A 14,185-nucleotide genomic window follows, 5' to 3' on the forward strand; every position below is an offset into this window, starting at 1 on the left:
GCAGGGCCTGCTGAAAGCAGAGGTATCCAAAAAAGAAAAGAAAAGAAAAGAAAAAAGAAAAGAAAATCCAGGGAACAAAAACATGATGACTCAAATCATTTTGTTTATGCATGAGCCTGGTGGATAACTCATTTTCTTGTAGTAAATTCCCTTTTCATCTATGCATTAGAGATTTAAGAACCTTATATGTAACTAACACTTTTTTCTCTCAAGATGCCCTGCAATTTTGGATGTTCCTTCTGACTCTCTTCACAATGTTGGGTCCAGAGAGGGCCAGAGTGACCCTGAACTGAAAAGGAACTGAGCTCCCCATGGGCAGGCTGCCAGTGTGACATTCCCGGAACTTGAATCTTAGATGCCAGCTGTCTCCCTTGCTGCTTGTTCCTCAAAATACGTTGACCTCATTGCTACTTTTAAATCTAGCCTAGTCCATCTCTAGTCTATCGTAGCCCTCACTTGTATCAATAACACGGGTTGAAATATTTGCTGAAGAACCACTGCTGGGGTAAACGATGTGAAAATTTTCTAAACTAAAAGAAGGGCTCGTTTGTCACATGAACAATATCTTTTAAAACTTAAACACATGCTGCACATTTGCTTAGTTTTATAAGTGGCAAAACCTAAAATTGTGGACAGTTCAAAATTCCTTAAAGACTTTTTAAAAAATTACTTTTGGAGGGCTGGGGATATAGCTCAGTGGCACAAGTGCCTGCCTGGCAAGCACAAGGATTGAGTTTGATTCCTGGTACCAAAAAAAAAACTTTTAGAGAAGAAAGTGGTTATGATGAATCAGGGACTATATATTTTATTTATTTTTATTGCATATATTTAAGATACACAACATGGTGTTTCGATACACAGAGTGAAATGATTGCCACAGGCAAATCAACACATTTGTCACTCTTACCTTTATTGGTGTGTATGTTGTAAGAACACTTACAATCCAATCTTCCAGAGGATGGCATTAGTTACTGTAGTGTTTATGCTGTTGGTTAGATCTTTAGACTTCTTTGATCTACAGAAATGCAACTTGATGCTCTGAAACCAACATCCTTGTCTCCCCCCTCCTTCGTCCTCTTGGTATCTACCATTTTACTGTCTGTTTTCATGCCTCTGACTCTTTTCCCTTAAAGGTTCCACACATAAGTGTGATCGTGCGGGATTTTTCTCTACGCACCTGGCTTGTTTCACTTGCCAGGTGTTCAGGTTCACCACTTTGAGGCAAAGGGCAAGCTCTCTTCCCTAAGGCTGATTGATATCCCATTGTTTACAGTCACATAGTTCACCCATTCTTTGGTTAATGAAGCCTTGAATGTAATCCTTTCCCAGTGTTCCATGCTCCTCATAATGATTCCGGAGGAGCTTGGGAAAGTGGAAGGAGAAGGAGAAGGATGCAAGAAAGTTTCTAAGTGAAGCACCAAGGCCAGGGGAAACTGGATCCTGTCATCCTGTTTTCCCTGTGGGACAATTCTTTGGTATAAATAGAAGGCAATACAGAATGCTTTTTTCCCCCACATTTTTGAATAAGAACATAAGGAACATCAATTTAAACAGAACTTTGTGGGATGTCATTTCTAGGGCCGAATCCCATTTTATGAGCTGTGGTAGATTCAAGAATATGGATCGCAAGTTTATATCAAAGTTTAGTCTGGGAAGCAGGACTGGGCTTAGTCCTGTGGCTGGTGTCATTGAGTCGAGGCTTTCCCAGCATCCTTGGTCCTGTGATGGGTTTCGTGTGCACTGATGGCCCCCAGAGCTTTCATACCCTCCCCTGAGAGAGGCTCACTTGCCCTCGCTGCAGTCCTTGGAGGCACCTTGGAGGCAGGTGACCAGCTGAGCCGTGTTGGAACAACCCAGTCAGCATGTCCTCAGCATTTCCCTTTCCTTGGGCATTGTGGTCAACCAAGATTTCTCTATGAAAAACTGTTCTGGAGGGAATAAATAATGTAAGAGTGATGTGTAAGGAGGGCAAGCCTCATTTCCAAGTCCCAGAATTCCTCATTCTGTTGCTCTCTTAGTGAGACAGTGTGGCTTGGTGAGTTGAACTTGAATGTTGACTGTTGCTTCTGTGTACTTTTGACCTTGGAGGAAGTTACTGGTGGCCTCAGTTTCTGCATCTGTCAGAGGGACTCATAGAAGGTGCCTCACAGGATTATTGGGAGGTTTAAATGAAGTGGTGCTGGGAGATCCCTCAGCCCAGGGCCAGTAAGTGCTAGAGATTATTGTCATTGTCGGTGGATTTGTTATTCAGTGACAGCGAGGTGGATTGCTCATTCCTAGGCTTCGCTCGTGAGTCCTGTGGAGGCTGAACGGTCCTCCCACACCGTGCTGGGAACCACGAGGACACAGAGAGGGATCGGGTTGTCCCTGCCCACCCTTTTCTGATGAGTTTTCTTTTTGTGTGTGTCTTCTTCATGAACAGAGCCCCCCTCAGGTTAGAGTCAGTTTCGATTTTAATTGTGCTTTAAATGAACAACCACCACCAAAAAAAAAAAAAAAAGGCGGACTCAACCCAAGTCATCTGCACCACAGACTTGTCCCTCTGGCGAGGCTGCAAGCAGTGTCAACAGAGAAAGTTTGTGTTGTCGTCTCTGTGATTTATCCTTCTGTCTGGAAGGGCTCTTTTCCTCAGCTCCCGGGGGATACTTTCTGTCCTGCTTTCTCCTATCTTTTCCATCCTGGTTTGTGCCGTGGCTACTACAGTTTAGGGGAAAGAGCATAGATTTGGCAGTCAGATCTGGTCTTAAATTCGGCCCCTGGCACGTGCCAGCTATTTGCTGTAGATCAAGTTGAGATCTAATTTCCTCACCTGTGAAGCTGAAATAATAATAGTTCCCCTGCACAATTGGTATGAGGATTGGAGACCAGTTATAGAAGTGGCTAGCAAATAGTCTGCAATGATTTCTTAGATGAACACCGCATCCTTGGTTCCTTGATGGGTTTTGTGTCCACTGATGGCCCCAGAGGTTACGTCCTTTGTCAGACTCTGAACTGGCTGAGGGCAGACCAGGCATATAATAAATGTATGCTGGACAAACGAAAGGGATTCCTGAGTATGATGTTACCTGCCTGTGTGTTATGAACATACATCCTTATTTCAAGTACTGTTTGATTTGACTCACACCTATGACCTTCAGGCGTAGAAAAGCAAACACAATATAAGGCCCTGCTTGCAGCGCTGACCTCCTGTGTCTGTCTCACCAGGTTACGATGCTGCTGGGCCTGTTGCAATCGGGCTCACCCACTGGAAGAATCCATACGCACAAGGCAGACCCCCGCTCCCGTCAGATCTGCCCCTCTTCGTCTCCAGAGACGCTGGCATCCCTGTGTACCACCGATCCTTCACCTGCAGGACGGACCTGGCCACACCTTTGTCTTGTCCAGCCTCGCTGTCCATCACCCCAGTGCCTTCTTACAGCAGCAGCAGCCAGGAAACCCTGAGCCAGGACACGACAGGTAACGGTGTGGCCTCCCGTGCCTCCTCCCTTCCCACCTTTGTCCCCGAATGCCTGCGCCTCTGCTGTGGGACCCCTGGACTCCAGCCGCAGCTCCGTGGTCCCCAGCCCTGCCGAGCTTGCGGTGCTGGAGGAAGGCTGGCTGTGTCTGGAGAAAAGTGGCCTGAGAATCAGTTCTGTTCAGTAAAATGTCAACTGGCTGTCAGCGCCGAATCAGAATTCCAGTCTGCCTGATGACTTTTTGTTTAATTTCTTTAATTTTCTTTTAGGGACAACATATTTATCTTGGACTAAATCTCTTGTGTTAAAAAAAAGTCATCAAAAACTTACTTTTGAAAACCTCAGTTAAAAGCAGTTGATGTTGCTCCACCAGACAGATCTATGTTGGGGCGCTGCCCAGCGCTGTTCATGGGTCAGATTCAGCCACTTTCATGTTTGTACAGCCGGGAACTGAGAATAGTTTCTACATTTTTCAGTGGTTGGGCAAAAACTTTCACAATAGTGATACTCTGAGACACGGAAATGATATAAAATTCGTTTCAGTATTCACATATAAGGTGTTAATGGGACACAATCACATGTATTCTTTTTGTGGATTATCTCGTGGTTTTTGGACAATAGCGGCAGAACTCAGTAACTGTGCCAGAGACTTTACGGCCCATAAAACCTGCAATATTTTCTCTCTGGCCTCTGCACAGGGAGTGTTTGCCAACCACTGAGCTTTGTGACCCTTGGAAGTCATGACTTACGCAGGGCAAGAAAATGCTTCCACCATCCTGCTTTAAAATGGGTCACTTATGTCACACTGGAAGTCCACTGCAGAAAGCCCCACCTACACCAAGATGGGCTGTTGATTGTTTGGTTTGCAGAGTCTGAGTTGGAGGTGTAAATGATGCAGAATCTCTCCTGTCCCACTTCTTGTCTGCAGAAATAACACTTAAAGATAATGGTTTATTTATTTCTTTATTTTTTGGTCTTTTTGAGACAGGGTCTCGATATGCAGCTCAGGCTGGCCTTGAACTCACTTTGTAGCCCAGGCTGGTCTGGAACTCGAAACGATCCTCCTTCCTCAGCCTCCTGAGTGCTGGGATTACAGGCGTGCACTACCATGCCTGGCCTAAGATAATGGTTTAGTCAGCCAAACTTGTGTAATTCCTTTTTTTTGTTTTTGTTTGTCTGGTTCCGGGAATCGAACTCATGACCTTATGCTTGCCAGGCAGGCGCTATGCCGCTGAGCTAAAGCCCCATCCCCGTGTGTAATTCCTGTTCTGGAAATAATCTGAGTGTTGGAGTCTATGACATTCAATAATTTTCAGATGCTGCCACCTACAGATGACATGCTAATATTGCAGAAGTCCTGGCCGATCCAAAGCAATCCCTAAAGCAGCAGATCGCAGGCTTCACTAAATGTTAAGAATCAGCATTGAACTTGTTAAAAATGAAGATCCCTGGGCCCTACCCGAGGCAGTGCCTTGTGCATGGCACAGGATGAGCAGCAGCAATACGCATTCTGCAGGCTTTGCTCTCCTGGGACTTGGATTCACGAGGGTCTCACGCAGACCTTGAGGAGCCCCTGGCCAAGAGGGCTTCGATTCAGTGGCTAAATCCGAATGGAGGAGGGGCTGTTACAGACTGCTGGGGGGCGTTGGCAGGAGTCCGCTCTGCGAATGGCAAAACCAACCCGCTCTCTGATTATCCTGATTGAAGGTCACTCTCCAGGCAGAAAAATCATGACGTAGGGTTTGGAGAATTTTATGTAGACTAAGTTTGAAATCTCCCGGGTTTTGATCTGATCACGAAGGAAAATGGCTCTGCGAGGTTTAGCGCGATAGTCCGAGGCTAGGAAATAAAGTGCCTTCTTTGGCCCGGGCTGCTGAGCAGCAAAGGCATTTTCCGGCAAGGAGGAGTGTGATACGGCGGTTGCCAGAGGTACGTTCCATCGCCTTCCCTTGCGGCTGGCTCTTTCTCTTTCTCTAGCACACGCTACTCAGGAGCGATCTGATTTTTGGAGGAGGCTTCTATACTTAACCTGTGGGTTTTCGAAAACAACATAAAGCCTGTTACCTTCTTCATTCCTGAGAATTTTCTTCTAGAAATAAAATGCTAAGTTTTTCTAAGTGACAGTTCGTTATTATTATTGCGATTATTACCATTTGTGTCTTTACAAAGCAAGAATGAACATCTGGAGCTTCACTACATAAGCATATGATACCATTTTATTGAGGAAAACTGTGTGCTGAGACAGCTTCTGTAAGTCTCAAAATTATATGTAGGCCAACTACTACATTTATTTGCTCTCTTACAGCAGTTTATTGATTTTAATATGTATTTTTATGTGAAAGCTTTTAGTGTCCCTCTAATTCTTTCTGCTTTAAAGAAGATAAAGTTCATTTTAGTACTTGTTTGTATCGTTTTTTTGTCTGTTGCTAGGTAAAAGGAAAATCAGGAGTCAGTTCATCCCTGTCAGAATATCTTACAAGTTCCAGACTTTGCCAGGCATTTTCCCCACCAGTTCTAATATGATTTTTTTTTTTTTCTCTGAAAGCTTCAGGACTGCTGGAGAGAAACTCACGAGATTTAGGTACCTGGAACTATACAGATATATTCCAGAGTTGGAATTTTCTTTTGTTGAAGAATTTCTCCAGTGTGGAGATTCCTCAAAAAACTAAAACTAGAAAGAGTTAAAGACATCATATTATAGTGATCCATGCGCACCCATGTTTATAGCAGCACAATTTATAATAAATAGCTAAATCGTGGAAATAAGCAAAGGCAATGTGGAATTTATACATGATGGAGTATTACTATCTATAAAGAAAGATAAACCTGAGTCATGTGTAGGAAATGGATGCCTCTTGAGACCATAATGTGAAGTGAAATAAATCAGACACACAGGCTTAAATAGAGCATGGTTTCTCTTACATGAAAAACCCAAACTATATAAAAAAAATCCTGCAAACCACATTTAAAAATAATTTTCCCACCTTGTATATACTCCTCCACTCTACAATAGTAGAGGGCATTGAAACAGCCCTACATGATGAGGGCATCTTGAGCTCTCGTTCCATTTAGCCACTTTTATTCTTGCCACCACCCCATCCCATCCTCCACCCCCTTTGTGTGGGACTAACTCGGGTAACAGGTTCTCTTATGTGGGACTCACCCTGCTTACCACTTTGTGCAGTGGACAACCCAAGCAACAGCACAGTGTACTAGGCAGGCTTAGAAAAATGTGTGTGGGCTCTTAATTCTTGAGCTGTGCCCAACTGTGAGGATGCCATGAATTTGCCAACGTGTAGCATACCTCAGAAGAGGCCTCCATTTAAGAGCATGAATTCAGTGTCTTTCAACAAATCGTGACCAGATACTTTCAGAATCGATGCTGAAGGAACCAGGAGGCACTGAAATTTCAGAGGTAGTAGGCACAGACAATGACCCTGCAACCTGAGCTACTGATGCGGGAAGTCAGGGAGATCAGGGAAATCTGACCTTGCCAACAAACCCATGTCTCATGTGCTCCCTTTAGAGATGCCCAGAGATGCCCCTGGACCACCGCTGCTGCACACGGTGTGGCCAGCCTCTCTGCAGCCTTTCTGCTGGAGCGTTAGCCCGGCTAAATCCGTGGTGTAGAGGAATGGAGTCCAGGCGTCCAGTGCAATGTGGATTTTTCCAAACCACTATATTTAAAGTGAGTTTTCTGTAGACAGGGTAGAGCTGGGTTGTCTGTTTATTTTTATCTGCTCCTTACAATCTCTGTCTTTTAACTGACACAATGAGACCATTCGCATTTAATGGATTGGATTAATATATGTACTTGGATTAATATATATCATGACTGTAACCACTTTATATTCACTTTTTTTTCTTTTTCTCCTTTCTTTGGTTTTAATTAAACATTTTGTATAATTGTTTTGAAAAATGGAATGGCCTTTACCAACTGTTCTCCCTCCCTTTAAATTTTTCTTCTTGTCAAAATGACCCTGAGGAGATGTTTCAGTTTTAATCATGTGTTGGTTTGGTTTCTGTGCGAAGTAGACATGAGAGTTAACGTACTTAAGTTAGGGAGATAGCACAGTAAAACCACTTGCTGCAGCATGTATATGTTTTCTGGAAAGTGATTTGTGTTTTCCTAGGATTCTGGGTCAGTAGAAAACGTCACAGTAAAAGGGCAGGTGAGTTGTAGCATGGCTGATCAGGTGAAGGCTGAAGTTCCAACAAGGGGGTCTGTACACATATCTCACTCCGGGGTAGCAGGGGGTCAGTGTGACCTCCACGTTCAAGGCCAAGCCCTGAATGCATTGCCCATAGATGTATTGCCTCCTGCAGTAGTTGAGTTCTTTGGAGGTGTTACTCTGGCATTTTATTTTGGTATTCTGTGTGTTAATTGACAGCAGGTCCAGTACTTTAACTAATGCTGGGTGTGGTGGCACACACCTATAATTCCAGCACTCGGAAGGCTGAGGCAAGAGGATCACCAAGAGGTCAAGGCCAGCCTAAGCTCCATGGTGAGTTCAAGGCCAGCCTGAACTGCACAGCAAGACCTTGTCTCAAAAACAAAAGGAAAAAAGAAATCTTAACCATTCCTATCCTACTTCTTTGAGAAACACTGACCCAAGCTGGGGACTGCCTGTACTTTAGAACTAATGGAATCACTGCAAATGTTCATCTGACAAGAGAATTGGCTAGGAAATAAATCACCGAGCTTTCTTCAGTTTCCTGTTTTCCTCAGTTTTAGCTCTGTTGTTCTTTTCAGAATCCAAGACCGTGTCTTGGTGTTTAATTTCTGATCTTGCAGAATCCTGTTCATTCTTCCCCACATGCAGCTATTTAGTCTCAGAAGATTGGAAATGTCAGTGAATCAGGGAATGGTTCGTGTCGTATGAGGACAAAGCCAATGAAGTGATGTGGCTGTGAAGTTACTTGAGAATTTCTGATACGAGAAATCAAAGAGTTTGAATGAGAGCTGCACTAAATCTGATTTGCAAAGGATGCTGTATTTTAGGATCAGAAGCATTAAGATGCTCCTGTACCATCACCGTGTACCTAAGTATCCAAATGCTTGCTACTCAAAATGCAGTACATAAGAAATAAGAAGGCATGAGTGGGAATTGAGCAAAATATTCCCAAAGGGGTGGATGTGGGGGGCATTTGGAGATAACTTCAGGAGCACTTGGTGATTAATGGGATGTGTAAGTGATTAGATAACCAAGTGTTTCCAACAAAGTTAAAACTGATGTCCCAAAGTTTGGGCCAGTGGTTCTCAAACTTTATCATGAATATAAATGACCTTGATCTTGTAAATTGCAGGCCCTTATTCAGTAGGTTCGGATAATTGGTGGTGAGAATCTACACTTCTAACCATTTCCCAAGTGATTTCTATGATTCTGGTCTTGAAATTTGGAATTTAGTGTTAGGTACAAATAAAAGATATTGCTGCGCATAGTAGCGCATGCCTGTAATCCCAGCCTTTGGAAGGCTGAGGCAGGAGGATCGTTGCAAGTTTGAGACCAGCCTGGGCTGCAAAGTGAGCTCAAGGCCAGCCTGAACTGCATAGCAAGACCCTGTCTTGAAAAGACCAAAAATAAATAAATAAATAAATAAATAAATAAATAAATAAAATACTACAAACTGTATGGTCACCAAAAGGCAGGTGCTATACTATGAAAGGAATAATCCTTTTTCTAAAAATCCTAGCAGTATTATTTTTATTAAAACATACCTCTGCATTCCTAAACAGCACTTCATGTAGGACATTTGCTTAATCTACAGCTGTAAGTGGAAGGTCTGCTTATCCCTTATTATGGGGATATTTCTGACTTGTAAGATATATATTCTGACTTTTCCATTGTCACTGTTTGGATACAGTGCTATCTTGGTTCATGAACTTGGTACTTCCCGTGATTCTGGTCACAAACCTAGTTGGATGAGAACCGAATCAAATTCAATGATTAGGCTCAAAGTTGACCTTATGGGGAAATTTGATTCGGTTCTCATCCAGAATTATGGAAAGAATTGAGTTTGTGAACCAAACTACCAGTATACTAAAAAAGGAAACAAAAACCCCCTCACAAACTGGTATTGTCTTGAGAGGGAGCATAGCTATGCAAATTCCGGTCCCTAGAAACAGACTCAGAGCTAGGGTGTACCTGCAAGCTGGTTAGTGGGGCGAGCCCAAGTGGTGTGTGTCTTTCTTTCTCATAGACCAGTACTGGAAGACATGTAAAACAGACGTGGAATCAGGGAACTGTGAATAACTGGGAACAGGATACATTCTACCATGGCCCGTCAATCTGTCTCTAACACACGGTCCCTTTGACACAAAGAGCTCATTTTTCTCAAGTAGGTCTCCGATCTGAGTCCTTGGGGCCGGTCCAGTATATTTATCTGGAAGACACATGTTGTCCTCCTCAGGCCTTGTTTAGATTGTCTTATTTTCAACCTGTTCCCACCTAAACTTTCTTCTAAAGACCTGTCTCCCCAAGGCAGATCATCTTAGGACAGCAGAGGCTGCCTGCTCAAACAGGATTTGGAATGTGCCTAAGCCTACCTGTGTGCTGGCTGTCAGAATAATTTAGATTAAGCCATAAACATCCCATACTTTTGCTTTCATGTTTTGTAGTTATTCCTTGTAAGAGATTTATACCATTATACTGTGGCATTTTGAGGTGACTCATGCAGCTAGATCTCCAAGAGACATTTTAATGAGTAAAGCTACCAATAGTATATGTCAAAAAAAATATCCTTTGTGTGAAATTTACCCCTAAGATTTAGCTCCGAATTTCTAGCTGTCTCTTGGACAGCTCTACTCTTATGTTTCACAAGTGCCTATCTAAACCACTTCTGTGTTCTTCGTTTCTGCAAACTGCATCACTACCCAGCCTGACTCTCAGAAAGGGAATCATCTTCAACAGAGTCATCTTTAACCCCCCTCACCCGGAGTCATTGTCTACCAGTTCTTTTTGTCTGGTGGATCATGACTGATTCCATTCGTGAGTCAGGCACTAAAACTGTTCTTTGTTCATTTCCCAGGCCAGGTTCTGTGCTAGGACTGGGCTATGAGTGACTAAGACAGTGACTCTTTCTCTTTGAAGCTCAGCATCTAGTTAGGGAGGTGACTTGTGAGTGTGTAACTCACAGTATCGTGTGGGGCTCTGAACAAAGTGTTCTCTTCCACTCCTTCCCACATTCATTGCTCATCAGCTCTTGCTCATTCTGTCTCAGACATGCCCCTCAAGTAGGCCACAGGGCGTGATCCAAAACTGTGGTGAACATTTCAGTTAAAACATTGTTACGGTGAAAGACACATTACCATTAATTTCCCTCAAAATGCTTCCTGTCACTTCAAGCACACTTATCCCATCACACTTGTCCCGTCTTCCTGCCACTCTCTGAAGCAGTTCTGGAAGTCCTCTTTCATGAGTGTTGTTAGTTGTACTGTTGTGCTTGCTTTGCTGTCTTGAACTGAGTCAAAAATATTCACCTTTCATGGTCATTTTGTTTTTGGGGAAGAGTAAGTACTGACATGTTGCCAGATCTGGTCAAAAAGATGGACGAAGACACGTCCTATTTTTATGAGCCTGCTTTTCCCTTGGGTGGCCCGCGGTGGTAGCAGTCACCATATTTTTGACCACACCTTGTAAAGACACTCAGGAAAGAGGACTCCAGAACTGCTTCAGAAAGTGGCAGGAATGATGGGATACGTGTGTTCAAAGTGAGGGGAGGATTCTGAGGGCCGTTAATGGCAATGTGTCTTTTCTGTAACACATTTTAAAAATGTAAACACACACTGCATTTTTTGATCAGCCCCTGTGTCCTCTCTCTATTCCTTTGGTTATTGCTCCTGCCATGGATCAAGGCTTATAGCTCTCTTATCCAGTGGGGCTGTAGACTTCCCAGTCTGCACCATTTTGCAGTCTATCCCCACCTCTACCCCGCCACTTGCTAACATTGTCCAAAGCATCCATCTAAATCTGCAGTTCCTCAACTTGAAAACCATCACTGGCCTTTCTCAACTGAAAACCACTACTGAAGTTTTCCCAAGGAGTTAAACACAGAATTACTAGATGAACAATTCCAGTCCTGGTTATACACACCAAATAATCAGAAGCAGGTACTAAAAAAGTTGTGGTGAGTGTTCCCAGCAGCTCTACTCCTGGTAGCCAAATGGTAGAAACAGTGCAAAATCCATCAACTGATAAATGGATAAACACAATGCTGTATATCTACATCCAAACAGTGGAATAGTATGCAGTCAAGAAAAGGGATGCGGAACATGGGTGAACCTTAAAAACATTTTGCTAAGTGCGAGAGGCTAGACCCAGAAGGTCACATACAGTGTGATTTCATTTATATGAAATATCGAGAACAGGGGAGGGAAGCAGAACCATAAAACTGGATCATGGTGATAGTTGCACAGAAGATGAATACACTACATTTCACTAATGGTAAAGCTGTTGTTAAATACATTTTACCACAATAAAATAAACACAGTCTCCCTATTCCATTATTGGTCCCTGGCCACCTGTAATTTGAGTCCATACTTCAAAGCATGGGGTTTAAAATCCTCCTGGTCTGGCCCAGTCTGTCTGGCAAGCTTTGTGGCCCCAACCGACTGTGCTCCAGGCCTGTCTCGTTTTAACACCCTTTGTTAATGCTAAACTTATCTTGACCACTCTCTTTGCTCTCTTAGCTTGACGAAACTCAAGATCTAGTTCAAATGCGTTTGTGAGGGCTTCCCGAGGGCTCCTCACTCTCCTTCCCCTGAGATCCTATAGCATCAAATTTAGACAATTAACCTCTGTGTATAGCCGTCGAGTGTGTATCTTTACCTTGCTAAATGGTGTGTGCCATGCAGGCAGAGAAAAGGACTCACATTTAGACCCCTGTGGTCTTGTATGTGATACGTAAGAAATGATCAATAACTCTTTAGTCTGAGTCTTGGTTCTGTCCTTCAATTAATGCTGTATTTCTAATCTTTAAGATGCTGTAACGGTCACTAGACTTTGATTACAGTCATACTTGATTACCTTCATCTAATCACCATTAATGGTTTCAGTCTTAACAGATTTCTGTCTAGTTTGCGAACACCTGCTTAGTTCAAATATTTGTTTTTCTGGCCATGGGGGATTCCCTCTGCATTCACTCATTTTCACAGTTGCTGATATTGCAGCTGGTGGTCTTCCACCTCCTTCCGCTGTGTGCTTCTTTGCAACCCTCACATTCAACTATTTCTCCCGTTCTAGGGTAAGTGTGACAGAGGGTAGTCTTTCGCTATTTTTTTAGAGAATCACCAGGTCTTAGAATGACAGAGCTTATAGATAGGTTCTGAGTAACCAAGTACTAGGAGATACGGATAGTCATCCCTGCTTACTTGTAACCCTGGGCTCTTCATGTGTGGTTTTCAGTGTTACTTTGACCATTATTTTCTTCCATAATAAAATGCAGTCACACATTTTTAAAAGTTATATCTAACTGACTTTTAGACATTGCTCATATGTGCACCACCTTTCACCTGTAATTCTTGTAGCAGTGAATCCTGTCCCTTTGTCGTCATTTCCTTAACTGAGAAAAAGCATTGAATCTCAACATTAAAGGCTGCTGGATAAAATGGTTTTAATTGCTTTTCCTTAATTATTTTTGGAAGGACCACAATCTCAATGTTATGTGCCCTGCTTTACCACTATGCTTTGGAGCCTTCCTACACAAAGTAGAGTAGCAAACATTCAGGATGACACCAAAGGTGGGATTTACATTTGTGCATGATGAAAATTAGTTTATAATGTGATTGAGTGCTGGAACAAGTAGTGCTAGGCTGAATGCTGTAAGTAGGGACAGGAGAACAAGTAGTTAGGTGATGCCTCTTCGCTTCCTAACCCCACTCATCCTTTGAGCTGTTTTTGAAAATCTGCCTGCATCTTCAGAGATACATTGTTATGTAAATTCAGTTGCACTACTTATTGAGAAACATTTTTACGCTTCCGTTATGGTCACCATCTCTGTAGTTATCTGAGAAATTATTTCTGATTTGATTATTTCTGGAGCCTTGTCCATCGGCTTTATTACTTTTGCTGTTACCACTTCAGAGAGTCCAGGTGGGTGGCTTTCAGGTTATTCCACCTCATTTCCCCCAGGGTTTGCTTTTGCTGAGCTGGAAGTCTGGAAGCTGCATCTTGTTTAAGTGTCTTCTCATTTTCTATTTTTTTGTAGTTTAATTCCTGGGTTGATGCTTATAAATTATTTATGGTAAGTAACTTTATTGCTAGTATTCAGAACCCTTAGGAAATGACTACCTGTCAGAGGTGTCTCCCAGGTGTGGCCAGCTTTTGGATTTTGAGTGTGTTGCAAGATCCTATCTGTTCAATTTATTGGAAATGAGAATTTGCTGCCTACTTGGCCCAGACCCTGGTTGTTTGGCATGGTCTATAGTATTTTTTGTGAACCTTAGGCAATCTTAGTCTTGGTATACCAGAAAGAACAACTGGTTAGAACAATTATGTCATCTTGGCTAAAGTATTACAATCAGCAATAACAATAGCATCACATGCAGCCTAGAAAATGACCGTCTGTGGTCACTATTAATTTGCTATCTTTAACCATATGGTGGTTATATAACAAAATCTAAAACAAACCAGAAATTTGTATGTAGTAAGTAAGTCCCCAATATAGAGATTTTACCCCCAGGGGAGAAAATTTAAAAGGGGTTAGGAGGAAAAAATAGAGACATTGAAGAA

At 42.8% G+C, this 14,185-nt stretch overlaps 1 protein-coding gene across 2 annotated transcripts in view; it reads left to right on the forward strand.

Moving 5' to 3' along the window:
• Positions 1-14,185, forward strand: part of Ano4 (anoctamin 4) — a gene marked incomplete at its 5' end in the record, with an annotated part of 365,728 nt that overhangs the window by 21,898 nt on the left and 329,645 nt on the right. For both annotated transcript variants that reach the window (XM_005374542.2, XM_013518664.1), the window contains 1 exon segment: positions 3,205-3,456. In XM_005374542.2, the coding sequence (XP_005374599.2) occupies positions 3,205-3,456 (252 nt within the window).

This window comes from Chinchilla lanigera, unplaced genomic scaffold, assembly GCF_000276665.1.
Source record: "Chinchilla lanigera isolate Chin_1 unplaced genomic scaffold, ChiLan1.0 scaffold00004, whole genome shotgun sequence".
In the NCBI taxonomy this organism is placed as follows: Eukaryota; Metazoa; Chordata; class Mammalia; order Rodentia; family Chinchillidae; genus Chinchilla; species Chinchilla lanigera.